At 47.6% G+C, this 26,193-nt stretch overlaps 2 protein-coding genes across 11 annotated transcripts in view; both read right to left on the bottom strand.

The window, feature by feature from the left end:
- Positions 1–26,193, bottom strand: part of LOC141978789 (uncharacterized) — a 132,777-nt gene that overhangs the window by 95,480 nt on the left and 11,104 nt on the right. The gene's annotated exons all lie outside the window — the stretch shown is intronic.
- LOC141978967 (uncharacterized) lies at positions 1,071–26,107 on the bottom strand. Of its 10 annotated transcripts, none has more exons than XM_074941388.1 (6): positions 26,039–26,107; positions 23,826–23,989; positions 20,528–20,610; positions 18,082–18,208; positions 4,422–4,535; positions 1,071–4,060 (listed from the first exon to the last, which is right to left on the bottom strand). In XM_074941388.1, exons 2-6 carry the CDS (start codon positions 23,848–23,850, stop codon positions 2,679–2,681), a joined length of 1,731 nt encoding a protein of 576 aa, XP_074797489.1. In that variant the 5' UTR covers positions 23,851–23,989; positions 26,039–26,107; the 3' UTR covers positions 1,071–2,678. The 10 variants fall into 10 exon arrangements, with proteins under 10 accessions (XP_074797489.1, XP_074797487.1, XP_074797488.1 ...); XM_074941386.1 differs by lacking the exon at positions 26,039–26,107 and adding an exon at positions 18,437–18,511 and having other exon boundaries at positions 1,071–4,015; positions 4,422–4,538; positions 23,826–23,974; XM_074941387.1 differs by lacking the exon at positions 26,039–26,107 and having other exon boundaries at positions 4,422–4,538; positions 23,826–23,975.

The raw sequence follows: 26,193 nt of genomic DNA, 5'->3' as shown, positions 1-26,193 counted from the left end.
GAAGGGACCCCAGAAGGTCATCTAGTCCAACCCCCTGCTCGAAGCAGGACCAATTCCCAGTTAAATCATCCCAGCCAGGGCTTTGTCAAGCCTGACCTTAAAAACCTCTAAGGAAGGAGATTCTACCACCTCCCTAGGTAACGCATTCCAGTGTTTCACCACCCTCTTAGTGAAAAAGTTTTTCCTAATATCCAATCTAAACCTCCCCCATTGCAACTTGAGACCATTACTCCTCGTTCTGTCATCTGCTACCATTGAGAACAGTCTAGAGCCATCCTCTTTGGAACCCCCTTTCAGGTAGTTGAAAGCAGCTATCAAATCCCCCCTCATTCTTCTCTTCTGCAGACTAAACAATCCCAGCTCCCTCAGCCTCTCCTCATAAGTCATGTGCTCTAGACCCCTAATCATTTTTGTTGCCCTTCGCTGGACTCTCTCCAATTTATCCACATCCTTCTTGTAGTGTGGGGCCCAAAACTGGACACAGTACTCCAGATGAGGCCTCACCAGTGTCGAATAGAGGGGAACGATCACGTCCCTCGATCTGCTGGCTATGCCCCTACTTATACATCCCAAAATGCCATTGGCCTTCTTGGCAACAAGGGCACACTGCTGACTCATATCCAGCTTCTCGTCCACTGTCACCCCTAGGTCCTTTTCCGCAGAACTGCTGCCTAGCCATTCGGTCCCTAGTCTGTAGCGGTGCATTGGATTCTTCCATCCTAAGTGCAGGACCCTGCACTTATCCTTATTGAACCTCCTCAGATTTCTTTTGGCCCAATCCTCTAATTTGTCTAGGTCCTTCTGTATCCTATCCCTCCCCTCCAGCGTATCTACCACTCCTCCCAGTTTAGTATCATCCGCAAATTTGCTGAGAGTGCAATCCACACCATCCTCCAGATCATTTATGAAGATATTGAACAAAACCGGCCCCAGGACCGACCCCTGGGGCACTCCACTTGACACCGGCTGCCAACTAGACATGGAGCCATTGATCACTACCCGTTGAGCCCGACAATCTAGCCAGCTTTCTACCCACCTTGTAGTGCATCCATCCAGCCCATACTTCCTTAACTTGCTGACAAGAATACTGTGGGAGACCGTGTCAAAAGCTTTGCTAAAGTCAAGAAACAATACATCCACTGCTTTCCCTTCATCCACAGAACCAGTAATCTCATCATAAAAGGCGATTAGATTAGTCAGGCATGACCTTCCCTTGGTGAATCCATGCTGACTGTTCCTGATCACTTTCCTCTCATGTAAGTGCTTCAGGATTGATTCTTTGAGGACCTGCTCCATGATTTTTCCAGGGACTGAGGTGAGTCTGACTGGCCTGTAGTTCCCAGGATCCTCCTTCTTCCCTTTTTTAAAGATTGGCACTACATTAGCCTTTTTCCAGTCATCCGGGACTTCCCCCGTTCGCCACGAGTTTTCAAAGATAATGGCCAAGGGCTCTGCAATCACAGCCGCCAATTCCTTCAGCACTCTCGGATGCAACTCGTCTGGCCCCATGGACTTGTGCACGTCCAGCTTTTCTAAATAGTCCCTAACCACCTCTATCTCCACAGAGGGCTGGCCATCTCTTCCCCATTCTGTGATGCCCAGCGCAGCAGTCTGGGAGCTGACCTTGTTAGTGAAAACAGAGGCAAAAAAAGCATTGAGTACATTAGCTTTTTCCACATCCTCTGTCACTAGGTTGCCCCCCTCATTCAGTAAGGGGCCCACACTTTCCTTGGCTTTCTTCTTGTTGCCAACATACCTGAAGAAACCCTTCTTGTTACTCTTGACATCTCTTGCTAGCTGCAGCTCCAGGTGCGATTTGGCCCTCCTGATATCTTTCCTACATGCCCGAGCAATATTTTTATATTCTTCCCTGGTCATATGTCCAACCCTCCACTTCTTGTAAGCTTCTTTTTTATGTTTAAGATCCGCTAGGATTTCACCATTAAGCCAAGCTGGTCGCCTGCCATATTTACTATTCTTTCGACTCATCGGGATGGTTTGTCCCTGTAACCTCAACAGGGATTCCTTGAAATACAGCCAGCTCTCCTGGACTCCTTTCCCCTTCATGTTAGTCCCCCAGGGGATCCTGGCCATCTGTTCCCTGAGGGAGTCGAAGTCGAAGAGTGAGGGGGGATTTGATAGTAGCCTTCAACTACCTGAAGGGGGGTTCCAAAGAGGATGGAGCTCGGCTGTTCTCAGTGGTGGCAGATGACAGAAGAAGAGGCAATGGTCTCAAGTTGCAGTGGGGGAGGTCTAGGTTGGATATTCGGAAACACTATTTCCCGAGGAGGGTGGTGAAGCACTGGAATGGGTTACCTAGGAAGGTGGTGGAATCTCCATCCTTAGAGGTTTTTAAGGTCAGGCTTGACAAAGCCCTGGCTGGGATGATTTAGTTGGCGATTGGTCCTGCTTTGAGCAGGGGGTTGGACTAGATGACCTCCTGAGGTCTCTTCCAACCCTGATATTCTATGATTCTATGACACACACTCATACGGCTCAAAAGGAAAGGAGGTAATAGAAAAGATCAGAGCACTGACCCCAAAGAAGGGTGAGCTGCAAATGGCAGAAGCAGGCAACTCCTCTGGGGGAGCTGAGAGACCATGGTTAAGATGGTTCAAAGATCACTATGTGGGAATTAACAAATGTGATTTAAAAAAAAAAATTTTTTTTGGCCAGCCCTAGTCAAGGCATTTATTACAGTTCCCTCTCATGTGGATTTTCTGGTGTCTAGTAAGGTTTGAGCTCTGATTGAAGCTTTTCCCACACTCAGAGCATGTGTAGGGCCTCTCTTCTGTGTGGATTCTCCGATGTGATATAAGATTTGAGCTCAGATTGAAGCTTTTCCCACATTCAGAGCACGTGTAGGGTTTCTCTCCTGTGTGGATTCGCTGATGTGTGACAAGCTGTGAGCTCCGACTGAAGCATTTCCCGCACTCAGAGCACGTGTAGGGTTTCTCTCCTGTGTGGATTCTACGATGTCTCATAAGGTGTGACTGTCGACTAAAGCTTTTCCCACACTCAGAGCACGTATAGGGTGTCTCTCCTGTGTGGATTCGCTGATGTGAGATAAGGGTTGAACTATGAGTGAAGTGTTTCCCACACTCAGAGCATCCATAAGGTTTCTCACCTGTGTGGATTCTACGATGTCTGATAAGGTGTGAGTGTCGACTAAAGCTTTTCCCACACTCAGAGCACGTGTAGGGTGTCTCTCCTGTGTGGATTCGCTGATGTGGGATAAGGGTTGAACTATGAGTGAAGTGTTTCCCACACTCAGAGCATCCATAAGGTTTTTCACCTGTGTGGATTCTCCTATGTGTGATAAGGTGTGAGCTCTGACTGAAGCGTTTCCCACACTGAGAGCATCCATAAGGTTTCTCACGCGTGTGGATTCTCCTGTGTGTGATAAGGGTATAGCTCTGATTAAAGCTTTTCCCACATTCAGAGCATGTATAGGGCCTCTCTCCTGTGTGGATTCGCTGATGTGAGATGAGGGCTGAACCATCAGTGAAGTGTTTCCCACACTCAGAGCATCCATAAGGTTTCTCACCAAAGTGGATTGTCTGATGTGTGGTAAGGTGTGAGCGCCGATTAAAACGCTTCCCACACTCAGAGCATCCATAAGGTTTCTCACCTGTGTGGATTCTCCGATGTGTGATAAGGGTAGAGCTTCTATTGAAGCTTTTCCCGCACTCAGAGCACATGTTATGTCTCTCTCTTCTGTGGATTCTCTGATGTATGAAAAGGTCTGAGCTCCCATTGAAGCTTTTCCCACACGCATGGCATGTGTAGCGTGTCTCTTCCAAGTTGATTCCCTCGCCTGTAATAAGGTCTGAGTGGCTACTGAAGTTTTCCTTTGGCCTCTGCTGACTCTCACAGGCTTTTGCTTTTTCTGCGAGTGCACAACTCCCGGAATCATTCCCTTTGGATCTTCCTGATAACGTCCCATGTGGTTCTACTTGCTCAGCATCTTCCTTCTGGGGTTTCTCCTCCTCATTCTCACTCACCATCCCAACAGCTGATGGGAGACAGAGAGAATCCAGACATAGGTCACTCCCTGTGCCTGAGAGAAAGGAAATCTCAGAGACAGGAATGGAAAAAGGGATGAACAAACCAAAACGTGTGCAGGAGAGATCAAACCTATCAGGAGCTGATTTTCCCCAAACCTTTCCCCAGAGGAGAGAGGAAGGGATCAGTTTTGGTCTGCATCTCACCAGAACACTCTGGGGAAAGCGAGATTGGGGAGGGACCTGCTGCCAGTTGTCAGTCAGGGTAGGTGGGAAGCCATGAGTGACATCTGCCTAATGATTCCACATCTGCAGGGAACAATCCTGAACTTGGAGAGCTCACAAGATCTCTTTAGGGCATCGCAAATGTTTCCTGTATTCACGGACAGTTTTTGAGTTGGTTAACCAATTCCTCACCTGTGCAGGCAGCTCTTGGGAGCACTTCTTTCTCAGAGCCCTGGAGGTCTGGGACCCAAGGCTCTTCCCCTCGTTCCAGCTGCAAGATCACATCAGGTTGGGAAACTGGAAACCCTACTAAAGGCAAAGAAAACAAGGGAGGTCAGTAGAATTTGTGGGATATTTGTCACAAAGTATATTCCATGGTTTTAAGCCCAGCTCACTTTTAAGCAGTAACATCCCAAGGCCAGCTTCCTTGGCTCAAAGTATCAAGAGAGTTATTATTATAAATCATTTTCATTACCTTAGTGCCTAAAGACCAACTAACAGTGGGTCCCCATTGTGCTAGGCACAGTACAAACACAGAATAGTAGATGGCCCATGCCCTGAACAATTTACAATCTAAATAGACAAGACAGACACAGAATGGGGGAAGGGGTAGAACCCACTGTTAGAATGTAGATATATTGAGGCCTTCCTGTAAAGCCTATTCTTTAAGAGCTTAGGTGTATTTTTATCACTTAGCCAGTTACAGGGGTATAAAAACAAAGAATCAAAATCACAGTCTGCCTGTGTATGGACCTTCTCTCACTAGGATAGTGTTGGGGACACTGGGCATGGCCACTAGGTAACTCGAGGGAATGGAAGACCACGAGTGTCAATGAGGCCCCCTCGCACTAGGCCCAAGTGTCCTTGGCCCCCAGCCTGGAGGCATTCGCAACAGTCATGCTGGGGATTTCGCAACAATATGTTGCAAAGTCAGACTGTCTGAAACTAAACAAGGCCAGACAGGGCAGATATGGCAGAACAATGCTCAACAAAGCAGCTTTATATATGGTTTAACAGATGGTACAAAGAAAAAGGGAACTAGCTGGTATCTGGATTGGCTGGCTATATGGATACTTAGGGCAGCTTGCTATTGGATAAGTATGCTGAAGAAAGGATGTATAAAAGTCTGTGTAACTTCCTGCTCTGGGTACAGGATTTGAGGTGACTAGCTCCCTGTACCATATTGAAGCTTCAAATAAACTTTTCTGCTTCTCCACCCCGTTGTGATTATTGGGTGACGCATACCGGGCAATGAACCTTGCTGTTGCTTGCCTCAGGCACTCTGTGCCGGCAACAGCTTTTGGCATCCCTGGGTGGGCTCGAGGCTGCTATTTAGCCTTGCCTGGACCCCTCCCAGCGGCCGATGGATTGCAGCAACAACCGACGCCCAGCGCACACCGGTGAGTTCATCGGGGGCCTCGGAGGAGATGCGATTTGATTGACCTCGGAGGGCACAACGGTGCAACGCACTCATATACTGGAAAAGTAGCTGCGGGCGACAGTGGGGAACCGGTCCCTTGGACGTAGGGGAGGAGCAGCTGCGGGCGACGGTGGGGATCCGGTCCCTTGGATAAGGTAGGAACCTTTTGAAATCCGGATTGTATGCTCTGTTGGAACCTGGGGACGCCCAGAGTTACCCTGTAGGTATGGGACAGGGACAGAGCTCAGGAGGCGGGGCACAGTGTACGCCCTTAAAGTGTATCCTAGCAAACTGGAAGGTATTTGGTTCGGATCCGATGACTAAGAGTCAATTAAAACGATTCTGTACAGTTGACTGGCCTCAATATCAACTAGAGGACCAGGAGTGGTGGCCACCAGGAGGGTCAATTAATCATAACACGATCCTCCAGTTACTCCTGTTCTGTCAGCGAACAAGGAAATGGAATGAACATATGTATGAGCATTTGTTTCTGGCTTAATGTACTCGACCAGATATTTTACAGCAATGTAATTTGACTCCAACTGGTTCGGTAGCAGCTAATGTTAGTCCCCAGACCCCCACCCCCACTGTAATGGCAGAGCCGGTGTCCCCTTCGGCCCCTACACCCACACCTTGTAAGTCCCCAACGGTTGGATTATACCCCTTAATCACCGAAACTAAAGTCGCCCGGTCTGAATCGGAAACGCGTCCGGCCACGACTATGCAGGTCTATACTCATGTGCCCTTTAATCCTGTGGATTTGGCTGCTTTCAAAGCACAGGCAGGGGAGTTTTCCACCAACCCAAGCAGGTTTATTTCAGTTTTTGAGGGATGTCTTAGCAGCCACAAGCCGGACTGGGATAATTGTAACATCCTCCTGCAAACCTTATTGTCTGAGGTTGAAAGACAACAGGTTGTGTCCAAGGCAAGGGAGGAGGCACAGAAACGGTATGACCGGGATAGTATTAATGTTCCTGACCCGGATGCACAAGTCCCCCGAGCAGACCCCAGGTGGGATCCAAATGATCCTGGGAATATGACCCGCCTTACCTCCTATAAGGAGTTGCTTTTGCATGGACTCCGTCACTCGGCTGTCCGACATAATAATTGGGGAAAACCATATGAAGTAATGCAGGATCTAAAAGAAAGCCCAGGGGCCTTTCTACAGCGTATTCGGAACACGATTCGACAGAACACAAATGCAAATCCTAATGATCAGGCAACTGAGTCAATCATTAAGGGAATTTTTACGAGCAGAGCAGCCCCTGATATTAAGAGAAAGTTACAAAAAAAGGAGAATTTAATGGGAATGACCATGGCACAAATCTTAGAGACTGCAAACTGAGCTTATAGTCTGAAAGAGACAAAGAAGAAGAGAAAGCAAGTGAGACTGATGGTAACAGCGGTACAGGCTGGCACTAAGGGAAGTAGCCGGGGAGGAAGGGGCCGTGGACGCGGATGTCCGGGCTCGCAGGAGAGACGACTGGGTCGCAACCAGTGTGCCTTGTGTCCACAAGAGGGACACTGGAAAAATGAGTGCCCAGAGAGGAAAGAAAAGGGGGGTGCCTCTATAATGGCGATGGGGAAGCAGGAATAGGGGTGTCAGGGGAGACGGACCACCCTACCCCCGGAACCCCAAGTAAAAATGCGGGTAGAGAGCTCGGAAATCGATTTTTTAGTGGACTCTGGAGCGGCACGAACTGCCGTAAATCGACCCCTGCAGTTGCCAGTAGCAAATTCCCTTACCGTGGTGGAAGCCACAGGCCCAGTGTATGCCCCAGCAGAATGCGCTTTGGGAAACAGGACTATATCCCACAAGCTGGTATACCTCCCTGAGTGTCCAACACCTCTGCTGGGACGGGATCTGCTTTGTCGCCTCGGTGCCACCCTGCATTTTACTGAGGACAAAATAACCCTTACCTTACCCCCTGAGAATGCATGGATTATAACCCTTGCAGTTAAGCCCTCAGCTATGCAAGCCCCAGCATGGAGCGCGTGGGAAGACCAGGTGTACCCCCTCGTGTGGGCATTAGGGATCCCAGGAAAGGCCACCCACCAGACCCCCATTACTATTCAGCTCATACCAGGGAAAGGCCCGGTGCAAGTAAAACAGTATCCAATCAAGAGGGAAGCCAGAGAACGTTTACAGGAAACTACAGATCAATTCCTAGCATATGGTATTCTCCGGAAATGTCAGTCAGCCTGGAACACTCCCATTCTACCCGTACGGAAGCCTGATGGCACGAATCGGCTGGTACAGGACCTAAGGGCAGTCAATGAATGGGTTAAAACTCTGCACCCTCTTGTCCCTAACCCATATACCTTATTGGCTTCTATAGGGGGACAGTATACCCATTTTTCAGTTCTCGATCTGAAAGATTCTTTCTTTACCATCCCAATTGCCACCCCATCACAGAAAATCTTCTCCTTCAAGTGGGAGGACCGAAACAAAGTTAAAAAGCAACTTTGGGGGACAGTGTTGGCCCAGGAATTTAAAAACTCCCCCACCCTCTTTGGCCAGGCTCTGGCCAGAGACCTAAAGAAGTGGGATAATCAGAAGGCCCTCCTTCTGCAGTATGTAAATAATTTGTTAATTGCCACTGTGGGCCAAACCCCCTGCCTTAAAGCCACTGTAAGCCTCCTAAATTTTATTGGACTCTGGGAATATCGGGTAGCAAGAAGTAAGGCTCAAATCGCCCTCCCAGAGGTATGGTACCTCAGGTTCCACATATGGCAAGGAAAGCGCCAGCTTTCAAACAAAAGGAAGGAAGTTATATGCCAAGTTCCTACCCCAAGTAATCATAAATGGCTCAGGGCATTTCTGGGTATGGCAGGCTTTTGCAGGATATGGATCCCAAAGTTTGAACTATGGGCTAAACCCCTGTATGACTGGGTAAAAGGAGCAGATCATGACCCCTTCTATTGGACCCCAGAGGCTGACAGGGCATTTAAAATCTTAAAAAAAAAGTTAATGGAAGCCCCGGCTCTGGGCCTGCCGAATCTCTCTAAGCCGTTCCAGTTGTATGTACATGAACAAAAGGGGGTGGCCCTAAAAGTGCTCACACAGCTGTTAGGAGCATGAAAACGTCCCGTGGCCTATTTCTCTAAGCAGCTGGACCAAGTGGCAAAGGGATGGCCAGCATGCCTACGGGCAGTTGCAGCCCTAATGCTGGCAGAAGCTGAAAAATTGACCTTGGAAGGAAAAATACAAATATATACCCCTCATATGGTCCGAGCCTTATTGGAGGCAAAGGAAGGCCTGTGGCTCACCCAGGCTCGGATGGCTAGATATCAAGCCAAACTTCTAAAAAACTCTGAAGTCACCTTACAGCCTTTCCCCTCCCTTAACCCAGCCACCCTCTTGCCAGAAACAAAGGAACAGGAACATGACTGTTTAGAAATCATAGATGCCCAGTACTCCAGCCGTCCGGATTTAAAGGATGTACCCCTCCCAAATGCAAATTATAAGTGGTACACTGATGGTAGCAGTACTGTAATAGATGGGCAAAGAAGGGCGGATTATGCTGTTGTGGCCCTCCATGACACTGTGAAAGCCAAAGGTTTGCCCGCTGGGACCTCTGCCCAGCTGGCCGAACTAATAGGCCTGACCCGTGCACTTAAACTGTCAAAAAAAAAAAAGCGGGTCAACATTTTTACCAATTCAAAGTATGCTTTTGGGGTACTCCATGCTCATGCTGGCCTATGGAAGCAAAGGGGAATGCTGACAGCCCAAGGCTCCCCAGTCAAGTACGGGCCCCAAATCCTCCGGCTCCTAGAAGCCATACAACTTCCTTCGGAAGTGGCGGTGGTACACTGTAAAGCCCATCAAAGGGAGGATCAAGATGTGGCCAGAGGTAACGCCCGGGCAGATAGAGAGGCTAAGCATGCTGCCACCCTGCCATCCCCTCAGACTGAGAACGCCCATATGCATGCCCTTATCCCATCAGTAGAAAAGCTTCCAACCCCTCAGTACTCTGGGAAGGAAAAACAGCTAACTAACAAACTCAGTCTCCGGAAAAAGGAGGGATGGCTCCATTCCCCGGAAGGGAAGGTCCCCTTACCAAAGGGCCTGATCCGGCCGGTGCTGCAAAAACTACATCAAACCACTCATGCTGGCAGGGAAGCACTTATCCAACTAATGGAAAAATACTTTATCACATCTGGACTCCGACCCCTGGCTGCCCAGGTACAAGCGAACTGCTTAGTCTGCCAAAAAAATAACCCCCGACCGGGACATCCTGTGCCACCAGCTGCCCTAGAACCCACTCCGGGCCCCGGACGGGTGTGGCAAATAAATTTTACTGAGTTTCCCCGAACCCAAGGGTTCAAATATCTCCTCGTCTTAGTAAATCAGTTCAGCAAATGGCCAGAAGCCTTCCCATGCCATAATTGCACTGCCAGAACCGTGGCCCTCAAGTTTGTTAAGGAGATCATTCCTCGCTTTGAACTTCCCAAGTGGATGGAATCTGACAACGGGACACACTTCACGTCAAAAATCATCCAAAGCATCTCAAATGCCTTACAAATCCCCTAAAAACGCCATACGCCCTGGAAACCGCAAGCCAGTGGTGTAGTAAAGTGTACCAATCAGACCCCTAAACAACATCTCTCAAAAGTGTGCCAAGAGGCCTCCCTGCGATGGCCTAATGCTTTGCCCCTCGTCCTACTCCGTATCCGCGTTCTCCCAAAGGGTAAATTAGGGCTTAGTCGCTTTGAAATTATGTTTGGAAGGGCATGGCCTATAAATGGCACCCCAGTTCTATCAGGGGAATGGAAGTTGGGTCATGTTTTTTTGTCTCAGTGTATGTGTTCCCTGTCTGCTGTTCTCTGGTCTCTTCACAGGTATACCAAGGATTCCCAGCCTCTCCCCTTGGACTCTCCTGTCCACTCCTTACAGCCCGGCAACTCCGTGCTTGTTCATACCTGAAAAAACAAGCCTCTCCAGAAAAAGTAAAAAGGACCCTACACCATCCTGCTGATCTCCCATAAGGCGGCAAACGTCAAGGAACACAAGAACTGGATCCATCACTCTCATCTAAAGGCAGTACCTGCCCCCTCGTCAGCAAACAGTGGACCGTCCAACCTGCTAACTCCTCATCTAGTAACAATCTCGGGCTAAAGCTACTGTTTAAGAGACACAAATAGCGGGCACCTTAACACCAAAATGGGCCCACCCAGATACTGAAGACCCTGGGTTGGGAAAACTCTGGTGATAATTAATTGGGTAACATTGTTATTCTCTGTATTGTTATTTCCAAACTGCGCATATCAGGAGCATAACTCCTTTGTTTTACTTGAGCACCATGTTGCTACTTTAACAAACCAGACTGATCACTATGGGCGTCCTGTGGGAAAGAGCTCCTGTGTTATTACACAGTGGGCTAATGGGTATTAAATAAAGACCAAAAGGGGAGGTCAGCAGTGTGGGTGTGTGGTTCCTCCCCTTTTGGGAAAACTCTTACGAATAATCTTACTACAAAAGAAGGGTTTGGAAATATAACTTGCCGTCCAGTTAATATCTCCAATGTAGCAGGCCAATGGTGGGTTTGCAGTGGTCCCTATGGCAAGTGTAATTTAAACGGCACAATTAAAAACACCCCCACGTGTACCCAATCAGGAGAATGGGATGCCCCCTTAGGGGCATATGAACTGTTTAAAAAAGCAGCCTTAAATATCCCAGGAATCCCCTTAAAAAACAGTCCTTACTGGGCCCTACAGGGTCACTATTTTGTATGTGGCCGAAAGGCTTACAAGGTGCTGCCAGCCAACTGGACAGGTAGCTGTTATATAGCTCATGGAGTTCCTCATCTGTCAATAACTACCACACTGCCCAAAGGAAAAATTAGAAATGCCCGAAATACCTCTGTTAAGTCATGGAAAAAGACCCTGCGGCGACTGACTACGGCACTGGAGGGCAATAAAAAGAATCCATTCACAACCGAGAAGCTTGTAGGGTGCTCTGTACTGGGAATAGCGCCACTGTTTACCGGGACAGCCATGGCATGCATAGGCCGCTATACTGTAAGGCTGCAAATGGTACTTGAGAAAGTGGCCTTAGAGTTAGAGGACTCGGTTAGTGATTTAGGGTCAGCAGTAAAAACATTAAATAAAGAGGTACAGAAGCTCAGGACGTTTTCCCTCCAAAACAGGCTGGCTTTGGACTATCTCTTGGCATCCCAAGGGGGGTTTGTGCCCTCGTCGGGCCCCGATGTTGTGTATATGTAAAGGATAGCAGTTATGAGATCTATGAGAAGGTGGTACAGGTTGAGGCCCATGCCTGAGCCGAGCACAGGTTGCCTATACTGCCCCCGAGATCAATTGGTTGCAAACCTTGTTTTCAGGCTGGGGTTTGTCGTCTTGGCTTGGTGGTTTATTTAGCCCGTTATTAAAACTTCTCTTTCCTGTATTGCGTGTATTAATGGTATTATGCTGTGCGTATCATGTGTCAAGACCCTTTTGCAAAAGTTAATAAGTCATTCTCTTCAGGGCTATCACAAAGTGCTTATGCAAAGTCCTATTGTAAAAAAATAAGTACCCCAAGTAAAAAAAACTCAGAGCTAAGGCTGTTGAGTGTTCTCAAAGCAGCAAGTTGTTGGGGACACTGGGCATGGCCACTAGGTAACTCGAGGGAATGGAAGACCATGAGTGTCAATAAAGCCCCCTTGCACTAGGCCCAAGTGTCCTTGGCCCCCCCCGCCCGGAGGCACTCCCAACAGTCATGCTGGGGATTTCGCAACAATATGTTGCAAAGTCAGACTGTCTGAAACTAAACAAGGCCAGACAGGGCAAATATGGCAGAACAATGCTAAACAAAGCAGCTTTATATATGGTTTAACAAATGGTACAAAAAAAAGGAAACTAGCTGATATCTGGATTGGCTGGCTATATGGATATTTAGGGCCGCTTGCTATTGGATAAGTATGCTGAAGAAAGGATGTATAAAAGTCTGTGTAACTTCCTGCTCTGGGTACAGGATTTGAGGTGACTAGCTCCCTGTACCATATTGAAGCTTCAAATAAACTTTTCTGCTTCTCCACCCCGTTGTGATTATTGGGTAACGCACACCGGGCAACGAACCTTGCTGTTGCTTGCCTCAGGCACTCTGTGCCAGCAACAATAGTTTGAGGCTTTGTTCTTAGGCTAAGGCCTTTGGCTAAGCTGCAGGGGCAGCCATAAGCCGGGAAGTGTACGGTCACATTGTCAAATCCCAAACCAGTCACATTGAAATAAGGTGGTATTGGGTTATTAGGAAGATGATCCTGTCCTGATAGTGCCCATCACCACCAGATAAAGAAACAGATCTTAAGATGGTTAAAGAAAACTTAGTTTGATAGCATCCTGTTTAGCAAGAAATCACTTCTCAATCGTTATCATTGTGAAGCCCTCATTTCTGTATTGCTTTATCTTTATGTTTTTGTGTCCCCCACTTTTCTGTTGTTAATCAATCTGGTTCTCTAATTGTTTCTCTGTGTTGTATAATTAATTTTGCTAGGTGTCAGTTAATTAGGGTAGTGGGATATAATTGGATAGAGAATTATGTTACAATATGTTAGGATTGGTTAGTTAAATTTCAGTAAAATGATTGGTTAAGGTAAAGCTGAAAATATTACTATCTAAACTGGTGTTAAACAGGACGGGGAAGGGAAATTGGAATCATATTTGTTAAGGGGGGGAACGGAAACAGGGACACAGGCAAGGCTCTGTCAGAGTTGGGAAGAGGGACACGGGGTAAACACTGGGAAACAGACTATATTGGCATATAGAGATAAATCTGACTGGTGTGAAGGGCTTCGGAATATGCTTGCTTGGAAATGAACCCCAATAAACATCGCATTATCTGCACTTAGGACTTCTGGTCTTTTGCTGCTTGCTGTCTGCATGACAAGAAACAAGGAAGTGGAAGGGTGAAGGGAAAGCCCTCTAACAAAACTGACATGACCTGATAACCAAGAGGTAAGCCTTGAAGGAAGGTTTTCAAACACTTTGGAACAAATCAGGGATTCCCATGAGGACTGATGAGGGGGTGATGGTAAATACGCATTTAGATCCTTTTCTTGTTTTATATCTTTTCCCCATAAGGCACACTGTCATGGATCCATAGGATCTGTGCAATGCCCTGGCTTTTAAACAGTCCTTGGGAGGTGCCCCTTGAGTGCGCTAGACCCCCAAGGGGTCCCACTCTTCCACAAGATAGGCCATGTAGCTTCAACACCTGAGACTGAGCCTCTGGCTTCAACACTCCTATTTCAACCTGTGAGCTCTGCCAGCAGGCCCAGCTCAACTACACTCCTCTTCAGAGACCGTTCCTCATTCATGCTTCAATGCACCTCAGCAAGTTTTTGCTGTGACACTGGGCAGACTTTTAAAACATAGCAGGGTTTATTAATCAAGCGAAACACAGCATTGGAAAGTCCTTAGATGAGGACAGAGAAGGAAAGACGACAATATAGCCCATACTGTCCAATGCCCTTGAGCCATGCTGCTGTTGAAAACAATTTGGTTTCCTTTTACTGTGCCTGTCCATTTGTCTTTGCTCCGGTAGAGCTCCCTGCGTCTGCGAGCCCAGTTCTTCCTGCTCCCAAAAACACAACGAGTCCATGTATGCTTCACTCAGCCAAGCGGAGATCCTCCCATAGCCAGGTGACAATTATTCCCTTGTCTCTGTCGGGTATTCCATTGATGTAGTTTGGGCCCAGGCAGTCCTTAATGACCCATTCACATCACCCCATGACAGCTATGTGACAAAACACCTCACGTCTCCTGCTCTTTGTAATCATAGCAATCCCAAACACAGAGGGAAACTGAGGTGTGTATTCGCATCATAGAAGTATCACCAAAATTCCCACCTCTATCTCTCACACACACTGCTCACAGCCCTTGGAGAGAAAGCAAAGCACAGGAACTGGACATTAGTCCAGTGAACACAGTGGAGGACAAGCTGCAATCCTCAAACCCTGGTCAAAAAGGAGAGGCATGTGAGTCCCTAGCCATAGAGAGGGGCTGGCTAGAGTCCTGATACCGGAGAGGGCATTCCTTGAGCAGAGCATGGAGGCAGGTCAAAGGCTTAGCTACCCCAGAACTGTGACATCGCAAAAGCACATTTTGGGGAATTAGGAAATCTAGTGACTCAGGTGTAATGGGAGGAAGATGTGTAATGTGGAAAAGGCTGGGGAATTAAACACTAAAATTCAGGAGCAACAGCCTCTAATTCTTCTGGAAAAGGAGAATGTAAGAAACAAGAACTGGACCACACAACTTCAGGAGGGTCAGGCTCAGAGTTCCACAGAGCCTGGAGGGAAGACAGCTGGTGGCTGCTGCAGATGGGGAGAGGAGGACAAGGCTCGCCCCAAACTCTCACTCTTGTTGACCCCGACCTGATTTTATGATCTATGACCCAGTCTCAGGTCTTGTGGGTAATTTTTTACTCGCTAGAGGTAAAATGTCATTATCAGAGTATTACTTATTAGCTTGGAACATGCATGGAGGGGCAAGGAGGTGAACATAAATAAATGGGTTATTAAGCTTGCTACAGTTAAGGGCCTGTTATATTAGGTTGAGGCTTTGTGGGAATAGTTCTACTAAAGTCTGGGATTAGGTCTGAATAGACCTAAGGAGAGAATACCAGGTCAGATATTTTGCACCCTCATTATGAGAGACTAATGAGTAACTACAAACAGGTGCAATAAGCCACAGGATTCTGAAAGAAGGAAGTTTGAGGCGGGCTTTAGCAATTAGGTAGCTATGCAGTATCTCAGCAGTTGGACTGCATTCATATATTGGAATTATTAATAAATAAGTGATGTAAATCATGAGTATTAATGCTTGATGCTTAATTACGGACTTCCCAGAGGCCACATATGGGATGGGGTAGCTATTGACATTATTGTAACCAGAGTAAAGGAGCAGATATGGTATATAGTTGTACTATTACCATAAGGAAGCAGATAAAATACCTCTCCTAGTTACCATTTTTTCATTAAAAGAAAAGGAGGACTTGTGGCACCTTAGAGACTAACAAATTTATTTGAGCATAAGCTTTTGTGAGCTACAGCTCACTTCATCGGATGCATTCAGTGGAAAATACAGTGGGGAGATTTATATACACAGAGAACATGAAACATTGGGTGTTACCATCCACACTGTAAGGAGAGTGATCACTTAAGGTGAGCTATTACCAGCAGGAGAGCGGCGGGGCTGGGGGGAAAAAACCTTTTGTAGTGATAATCAAGGTGGGCCATTTCCAGCAATTGACAAGAACATCTGAGGAACAGTGTCGGGGGTGAGGGGAATAAACATGGGGAAATAGTTTTACTTTGTGTAATGACCCATCCACTCCCAGTCTCTATTCAAGCCTAAGTTAATTGTATCCAGTTTGCAAATTAATTCCAATTCAGCAGTCTCTCGTTGGACTCTGTTTTTGAAGTTTTTTTGTTAAAGAATTGCCACTTTTAGGTCTGTAATCGAGTGACCAAAGAGATTGCAGTGTTCTCTGACTGGTTTTTGAATGTTCTAATTCTTGATGTCTGATTTGTGTCCATTTATTCTTTTACGTAGAGACTGTCCAGTTTGACCAATGTACATGGCAGAGGGGCATTGCTGGCACATGATGGCATACATCACATTGTGGTAGATGTGCAGGTGAACGAGGCTTTGATAGTGTGGCTGATGTGATTAGGCCCTGTGATGGTGTCCCCTGAATAGATATGTGGACACAGTTGGCAACGGGCTTTGTTGCAAGGATAGGTTCCTGGGTTAGTGGTTCTGTTGCGTGGTGTGTGGTTGCTGGTGAGTATTTGCTTCAGGTTGGGGGGCTGTCTGTAAGCAAGGACTGGCCTGTCTCCCAAGATCTGTGAGAGTGATGGGTCATCCTTCAGGATAGGTTGTAGATCCTTGATGATGCGTTGGAGGGGTTTTAGTTGGGGGCTGAAGGTGATGGCTAGTGGCATTCAGTTATTTTCTTTGTTAGGCCTGTCCTGTAGTAGGTAACTTGTGGGTACTCTTCTGGCTCTGTCAATCTGTTTCTTCACTTCAGCAGGGGGGTATTGTAGTTGTAAGAATGCTTGATAGAGATCTTGTAGGTGTTTGTCTCTGTCTAAGGGGTTGGAGCAAATGCAGTTGTATCGAAGAGCTTGGCTGTAGACAATGGATCGTGTGGTGTATTCTGGATGAAAGCTGGAGGCATGTCCAGTCCCCAAGACAGTGTAAACTGAATCAGGACCTCCCTTCTCATGGGCTCCCTTGCCCATCAATCTTTGTTTCCAATGGTGCCCATAACCCTCTTTACTGTACTTATCTTAGTCTAATCATTAGGTGCATTGATCCTTGCCTATGATTTCAATTATAGCTGTCTGTATTAAATCAAGTTCTGGGTCTTTCACCAAATTTCATCTTCTCAACTAACTTTGAGTAGCCAGGTACAAGGGCAAGTTGTACCCCAAATACATAATCTTATAGCTGTAAAAATTGTACAGGCTACACTACCACCCTGTGACATCATCAACAAAGTGCCCATTTGTGCCTGGGTAGCAGCCCTGCTATGGGAGGGAGGAATGCAGCAAGGACTCAGAATCGGAGGCCAGGGTCACTGTGCATAGAGATGGGGAGGTTATATGTGGGAATGGGGTAATGAGTGGAGAGGGAGGTCAAGAGTTAAAATAATAATATTTGAGAAAAAATGTATAATGAAGTGAAACTGAACAGAAATGAAAATGGAGTGCAGCCTCTAAAGCAACAAGGCTTGGGTAGGGATTCGTGGTTAAAGGTCTGGGATCCCCCACAGCTCTAGATCCCCAAACCTCTTCTCCTTCCCACTGACCCACCCAGCCCATTTCCTGGGTGCCCTTCTTCCACACTCCACTCCCCTTCTTCCCATTACTCTCAGCCGTCACCATCTCCCTGCAACTCGGGACCTTCTTGTGTTCCCTCCTCAACTCTCACTAAATCATCCCTCCCTGCTGCTTCTTAGGTCTTATCCTGCACACACCCTCCCCATGTCCTGGCACCCCAGAATTATCTACTCCCTGTTTCTCCTCCCCTTCTACAGCTCTGTTTTCCCTTCACCCGTGGGGTCCTGAATGGCTGTCACACAAGCCATGCATGAGTCATACACCTATTTACTGAATTTAGAATTCTACAGGTGGCATATTTTCCTCTTAAAATGAGGAAAAGGCATGAAAGCTTTAGTTATTAATATAGTTATTAATGTACCCAATATGGATACATTAAATGCAATTTCAAAATGACTGATGGCACCAAAAGGGCACATGTCCAAAAATTATTCTAGTCAGTGGGAGATAAGGCAAAAAAAAAAGGGGGCGGGGGGCAAGGAAACTTGTCAAAATTTGTATGAAGAATAAAAATATAAAGTAATTACTACTCAGGTTCTTTACACACCCCACAGCTTCTAATAATCAAGTGGACCGGACTCCTTACTCAGCAAGACCACCGTCTCGTAGTTCTCCCGCATGACATCTCTGTAGAGGGCTCTCTGAGTGGGGTCCAGCAGAGCCCATTCCCCCTTGGTGAAATACACAGCCACTTCCTCGAAAGTCACTGGCCCCTGAAAGAGCAAGAGTCCAACACTCAGTACCTGCTGCCCCACTCACAGCCCCACTATTCACAGAACAGTAGCGCCAGGTAAATGGAAGCTCTGGGAGGCACATGTTAACAGAGTCCCACCCCACATTGCTTAGAGCAGCCAGAAGGCATCAGAGGGTAGAAAGAGAGAAACTTTGTGTCTCCCAGATGACAGATGGAGGCAGGGTCTTCACACGTATCACATACTTACAAGCCAGAGCTTGATATAGGAGATGGGGCTGTCTCTGGACCCTGCTGGTGGCTCCCTGGTAGGTATCACAACACTCTCCAAATAAAATATATGGAAGGAAGGGGAAGTCAATAGGAAATAATATAAGTGAGAAGGTCAGAATTATAGAAAATTGGTAAGGGATGCTATCAGAAATCAACGACCAATCAAGGAAAATAAGAAGGAAGTATATAAAGCACAAAATGAATCCTAACAATGGTAGTGGTAAATTACTAGACGGAAATGGCAGAATTATCAAAAATAATGCAGAAGAGGTAAAAGTCTTCAATAAATATTTATCTCCTGGATTTGGGGACAAATAGGTGATGTACTCATATCATAAGATGTTGACGACGACACTCTTTCATAGAATCATAGAATCATAGAATATCAGGGTTGGAAGGGACCCCAGAAGGTCATCTAGTCCAACCCCCTGCTCGAAGCAGGACCAATTCCCAGTTAAATCATCCCAGCCAGGGCTTTGTCAAGCCTGACCTTAAAAACCTCTAAGGAAGGAGATTCTACCACCTCCCTAGGTAACGCATTCCAGTGTTTCACCACCCTCTTAGTGAAAAAGTTTTTCCTAATATCCAATCTAAACCTCCCCCATTGCAACTTGAGACCATTACTCCTCGTTCTGTCATCTGCTATGTTCCATTCCAACAACAACTCACGAGGACGTTAAACAGCAGCTATTAAAATTAGACATGTATTCGCAAAAAGAAAAGGAGTACTTGTGGCACCTTAGAGACTAACAAATTTATTTGAGCATAAGCTCCACTGAATGCATCCGATGAAGTGAGCTGTAGCTCACGAAAGCTTATGCTCAAATAAATCTGTTAGTCTCTAAGGTGCCACAAGTACTCCTTTTCTTTTTACCCACAACTAGCCTTTCGGGTACAACAATGAAGAAGCCAGACAGTGCTGATGGCTCATCAACAAAGACAATGGACCATGGAAGAGCTTAGCCTTCCTGTGAATGTTTCAGCCAGCCTATGTGTCATGGCTACTATGACTCATCAGGGAATGCTAGGGCATGTGACCAGACCACATGACACTGAACTCCATTTTGATACCTGTATTTTTCCACAAACTGGACTGGGAACTGAGTTTGGAACAAAGGGGTCCCACCATATGGAAAAGCTACATAAGGTGGGGTGTGACATCATCTCTTGGCCCCATTCCCCACACAAGAGAAATCCTGGAAACACCTGAGGAACAAAGACTGAACTGGGGGAAGTGCTGGTGCCAGGGCAAAGGGATTTCTAGCTTGTGTATGGAAACTTGGTGGACTGCTCGTATCATCAGTTAGCGTGAGAAATTGCTAATTGAAATTCTGTCCATTTAGTATGTTAGGCTTAGTTTGAGTTTTTGGTTATTTGCTAAGTAATCTGCTTTGATCTGTTTGCTACCACTTATAATCACTTAAAATCTATCTTTCTGTAGTTAATAAACTTGTTTTATGCTTTATCTTAAACAGTGTATTTTCAGTGAAGTGTCTGGGGAAATTCTCAGCTTGGTTAACACAAGCTTGTTGTGCATATCTTTCCCACATCAAGGGGAAGGCGAACTATATTTATGAGCTTACATTATACAGATCCCTGTGCACTATAAGATGGTATAATTCTGGATTTATACTACAGCAGATGTGCAAGGATGGGGAGCTGGGAAATTGGTTGTTGTCCTCTATCTGTCCTTGAGTGGCTTAGGTAAAGCACTCAGGTAACTTAGTTGGGTGTATGGCACCACCTGCTGTCATGTTGGGTGATAACAGGGCCTGGAGAGGCTGGCTGAATCTCCAGCAAAGCAGTGTGAGAAGGGCCAGCCCAGCTTGAGGGTTAGAGGGCACACCGGTTCCCAGGACCCCGCCCCAGACTGCACCCCGGGCGTGACAACCCATCACACCCTAGATTACACAAGCCTCAGCAGGTTTGTCACATCCTGTCCCCTCCCTTTCTCCACCATAGATATTTCCTGCCTACCACCACCTCTAGCAGCTCCCACCCTCCTATGCATTTACTGCTCCTCTCCTTCCAAGCAGAGCCCATCACCATCTCCCTGATAATCCCTTACCTGAGTCAGCTCCATTGCAGCCACTTCCTTCCCCCTGGGAGGACAGGATGATCTGGAGCAAAATGTGGATGTTATTCCGTAGCCTGCCAGGGCGAGAAGGGCAATGTGAGAGAATTCAGACGGGGCTTTTGTCTGTTCCACAAGCCAATTCCCCCCAGGATTTTTCCCTGCTAATGGACATCCTAGGTTCCGCCACACTGTGAAGCACAGAGTGACCTTATTCCAGTACAGCCCCCTCCCACCAGGGTGGAACCTTCTAAGACATGGTGAAACCCTTCCAGTAACAGAGTCTCTGTTACACTTATCAAGTTTGCGGACGATACCAAGATGGGAGGATTGCAAGAGATTTGGAGGGTAGGATTAAAATTCAAAATGATTTGGACAAGCTGGAGAAATGGTCTGAAGTAAACAGGATGAATTCAATAAGGACAAATATAAAGTAATCCACCTGGGAAGGAACAATGAGTTGCACACATACAAAATGGGGGAGGTTTAGATTGGATATTAGGAAAAACTTTTTCACTAAGAGGGTGGTGAAACACTGGAATGCGTTACCTAGGGAGGTGGTAGAATCTCCTTCCTTAGAGGTTTTTAAGGTCAGGCTTGACAAAGCCCTGGCTGGGATGATTTAACTGGGAATTGGTCCTGTTTCGAGCAGGGGGTTGGACTAGATGACCTTCTGGGGTCCCTTCCAACCCTGATATTCTATGATTCTATGATTCTATGAAAATGGGAAATGACTGCCTAGGAAGGAGTACTGCGGAAAGGGATCGGGGGGGGTCAGAGTGGATTACAAGGTAAATATGAGTCAACAGTGTAACACTGTTGCAAAAAAAGCAAACATAATTCTGGGATGTATTAGCAGGAGTATTATAAGCAAGACACGAGAAGTAATTCTTCTGCTCTACTCCGTGCTGATTAGGTCTCAACTGGAGTATTGTGTCCAGATCTGGGCGCCACAATTCAGGAAAGATGTGGAGAAAGTCCAAAGAAGAGCAACAGAAATGATTAAAGGCCTTGAAAATATGACCTATGGGGGAAGATTGAAAAAGTTGGGTTTGTTTAGTCTGGAGAAGAGAAGACTGAGAGGGGACATGATCACAGTTTTCCAGTACATAAAAGGTTGTTACAAAGAGGAGGGAGAAAAATTGTTCTTCTTACACTCTGAGGATAGGACAAGCAGCAATGGGCTTAAATTGCAGCAAGGGTGCTTTAGGTTGGAGATTAGGAAAAACTTCCTAACTAGCACTGGAATAAAGTGCCTAGGGAGGCTGTGGAATCTCCATCATTAGGGATTTTTAAGAACAGGCTGAACAAACACCTGTCAGGGATGGTCTGGATAATACTTAGTCCTGCCTTGAGTGCAGGGGACTGGACAAGATAACCTCTCAAGGTCCCTTCCAGTTCTATGATTCTAAAAACAAAAGGCCAGAGAAGAGCAGAATCAAAGAGATCACTATGTGGGATTCTCCCTGTCATTGTCCCCAAGGACAATGTCCCCAAGGCAGCTGTCTCAGGTTTAAAAAGTTGTTTGATGCTCCAGCCTTTATACAGTCTCTCCTGGGAGTGCCCACTTTCATGGGCTGGGCCTAGTTTTAGCTTACGGCAAGCGTGACCCTGGGGGCTCTGAGACTGGGCCTTCTTGCCTCAGCACACCTTGTTTCTTTCTGTGGCTCCCCAGTGAGACCAAATGAGTAGATACTCCTGATAGAGACTGTGAACATAAGAACGGCCCACTGCGTCAGCCCAATGGTCCATCTAGCTCAGTGGCCAATGCCAGGTGCTTCTAGCAAACAGGGGGCTAGGGACACCATCCCTGCCCATCTTGCCTCTGACACTGGCAGATGGGGTGTTAGCTGTAGCAAAAGCCCCCATGTCTTAATTGAACATGGACAAACACAGAGCTGGAATCAGTCTGGCTCACCTGTGTTAGTATTGTTAAAACAGGTATTAGAATGATAAGAATGTGTTTAGTGTTTAGACGTTATTGAATGTTTGTGAGTTGCTGCCTGGGTTAATATCTGACTAGTTGCATCGTGAGCCTCGGTGGCTCTGTAAATCACCAGACAGGAGAGAGACTTTACCTGTGTGAAGTGCTGATTGGCAACAAAATGCATTACACCCTGCCTGGCAAGAAAGGTCCATCAACACCAGACAGACTATTATGGGATGTTAAAGAAGGCAAAAGACTGTTGTTGTGCTCTTGACTTCCCATGAGCTGAGTTTGCAGCTCAGAGCACATGGCAGGAAGGGGATTAAAAAAACCCCATACTGAAGGAACGGATTATCTGTATGCTGCTTGGACTCTGGGGGACAAAGTTTCTAGGCATAAGCAAGAGATCCCCAGCTGCTTAGCCTGGGTTAGTCCTAAAGAATATGTAGAGCTTGCTTATTATAGAAGCTTCTATTATCTTTTGAAATTTAAGACTGTAACCTGTCTGCATCTATATGATGACCTGCTTTAACTTTGTAAACAACTTTTGTTTTCTTTTCAATAATCTTAATACAGGTTATTACAGGACTGGCTACAAGTGTTGTCTTTCTTGTGAGATCGAAGATTCAATTGACGTAAGTAAGTGACTGGTCCTTTGGGACTGGCAATAACCTGAACATTGCCGTGATTCGTGGTGAAAGGCAGTGGTTCTCAACCAGGAGTCTGCAGTTCCCTGGGGGGCCGCTAGCAGCTTTCAGGGGGCGGCCAAGCAAGGCCAGCATTATGAAGTGAGCTGCAGCTCATGAAAGCTTACGCTCAAATAAATTGGTTAGTCTCTAAGGTGCCACAAGTACTCCTTTTCTTCTTGCGAATACAGACTAACACGGCTGTTACTCTGAAACCTGCCATTAGATTCACTGAGGCCCAGGGCAGAAAGCTGAAGTCCCAGCGCGTGGGGCTGAAGTCCAGGGCCCTGAGCCCCAGCCCCCGGGGCTGAAGCCAAAGCCTAAGCAATGTAGCTTTGTGGGGGCCCCTGTGGCATGGGGCCCCAGGCAGTTGCCCTGCTTGCTACCCCCTAATGTCAGCCCTGGCTTTTATATGCAGAAAACCAGTTATTGTGGAGTTTTTATAGCATGTTGGGGGGGCCTCAGAAAGAAAAAGGGTGAGAACCCCTGGTGGAAGGGACCATCTGTCACAAAGGTGAGCTCACCTGCGTGGTGAGATCTATGGGATGACCCAAGGGGACTGTCTGTGATTCCATGTTAATGCTGTTACAGTGCCTGATGCATTTACACTGGATACTTGGTTGGTGAAATCTACATATCGACCTCACAACCAACCTGGGGTTTGTGCCCTGCTTCTTACCAGTCTGCCTGAGGCTGGTGCTCATGCTCTCGGGTCACTGAAGACAGCGTTACAGAGACTTATGGGTGCAAAGCCACCAGCAGCAATTGGCAGGAATGCAGAGCAGGCTTTACGGTGACACAGTGTGGGCCAAATGGTCTATGGCAGGGGGGACCAACCTGAGCCTGAGAAGGAGACAGAATTTACCAATGTACATTGCCAAAGAGCCACAGGAATACGTCATTAGCTCCCCACCTGCTCCCAGCGCCTCCCACCCACCAGCCACCCTTCCCTGCCCATCAGCTGTGTCGTGGCACATAGGAGGCTCTGGGGGGAGGGAGAGGAGCAAGGGCATGGCAGGCTCCAGGGAGCGGGTGGGAAGGGCTGGAGTGCGGGCAGGGCCCGTGGCAGAGCCAGGGGTTGAGCAGCAAGCACCCCCTGGCACATTGGAAAGTTGGTGCCTGTAGCTCTCGCTCCGGAGTCAGTGTCTAGACAGGGAGCCGCATATTAACTTCTGAAGAGCCGCATGGGGCTCCGGAGCCCCAGGTTGGCCACTCCTGGTCTATGGGCTCATCCAAGCCCCAGTTCTCCTCCAGTTCACATCAACATCCCAGTAACCTTCAAGGAGGGTCAAGGCTGCCACTCCTTCAGTGATGATGGATCTCCAGCATAGCATCACCCGTGCCCCAAGACCCGCCTTATCTCCTGAGACAGAGGTGAGTGACAGAGGGTGCACAACAGATCCTGGGGGGGTAGGGAAAGGGAAAACAAAACACACCTTCTGGGGGTCACCCCTCAGGAAGTGAAGGTGACAGGCATTGTGGTGGCAGTAAAGGGGGAGGGGAGGGAGTGGGAGAAGCACCCTCAAGGGCAATGCTGCCAGTGGGTCGCCCCACCACATCAGGCATGGGGCTGATAGGGGGCCATTCCCTGGGCCAGGATGCCTCTGAAGGGCTATATAAAACCCACGCTGGCACAGAAGGGGTTAAACTGCTACTGTAGTCTAGACTGGCCCAGCTCCTCCACTCCTGCAAACCATGTCAGGACTGGAGCAGGGGTTAACAGGAGAGACCTACTTTACTCAGAGGGGAGCAACCCTGGGAAGGGAACCATCTGTGAAGCATCTCCAGCCCCAAGGTAAGGGCTGGCAGCATTCGGGGCTCTGGCCTTCACTGAGGGAGGGTGGAGATACCCGGAGCTCAAAGGGGGAGCAAGCTGAAACTTGTGCTGGAGACCCAGTAAACTCTGAAGGGGACTGAGAGGCTCCAAGTGCCCCCAGAAGTAAAAGGGGCCAATAGCCTGAGGGGATCTGTCCAAAGTTCCCACCTCCATTTCTTTTCTTTCGTTCCTTTATTTACCCTTGTTTGCTGACAGCTGGCTTTTTTGCTATTTCATCTGGTACCCCGAGAGAGGAAGAAAGTGCCCCGAGGCCTCAGCCAGAGGGTTGAGCCTGACGCACTCCTGGCTTAGAGGTTCTCTGCCAGTCAGGAAGGGGTAGCAGCGAGGGAAGACTGGTAGCTGAGAGTTGGAAGGGTGAAGAGGTTTGGGTGTATGGTGCAGGTAGAAGCAGCTGGGACTGGGCAGTCTCCATGGGGGACACTTGCTCCTCCTGTGCCCCTTCCGCACCCTCTTGCGAGTAGAGAATGACCACCCTCTCCCCACCCCCAGAGGGAGCCATGTTTCAGGACTCTCCCAAGTTGCACCCACTAACTCTCTTCCCATTTGGGGTATCACTCGGGGCAACAATTTCCCACCAAGATGAACCCGGCTGGCTGCCGGCTGTTCTGGTGCCACAGGGGCCTCTGGTGGGTTAAAGGCAGAACTACAGCACTTCTCGGGGCAGAACGTATCTTCTTCATGCAAAAGAAAAAAAAAAGAAATTCTGCGCTGGACACGAATTCTGCGCATATACAGTGCTGCAGAATTCCCACATGAGTAACTCACACCCTGCACAAACATAGCCTGCTCACTCCCATCTCTTCTCCCTGTGTCTCTGAGTCCCAGAGCTGCTGCTGTCATTAATGCACACAGGCTTTCACTCCCGTTAGTGCTGGAAAGACCCAATCCAGTGACAGGACTGAACCCTTATTTTCCCATCACATGGGACAGTCTCAGCTGAGGGGGAGGAGAGAGTGGGAGGGGGTACAATGGGAAAAGAATTGTTGTAGCCATGTAGGTCCCAGGATATCAAAGAGAGGTATTTTTAATTGGTCCTAAAAAATTACCTCACCCACCTTGTCTCTCCAAGAGATCTGAAAGTGGCAGAAGGAGAAAAACAGGACGACAGAGCTCAGGACTGTAAACCAAACATTTTCAAGCCCCTGGAAGAAACTAAATTTCCCTTCTGCCCCTGGGTATGCTTGTGTCCTGTATGAGGGACCACCCCACT

The sequence above is a fragment of the Natator depressus genome, chromosome 28 (genome assembly GCF_965152275.1).
Source record: "Natator depressus isolate rNatDep1 chromosome 28, rNatDep2.hap1, whole genome shotgun sequence".
In the NCBI taxonomy this organism is placed as follows: domain Eukaryota; kingdom Metazoa; phylum Chordata; order Testudines; family Cheloniidae; genus Natator; species Natator depressus.
This window is presented reverse-complemented; position numbering and strand designations above follow the sequence as displayed.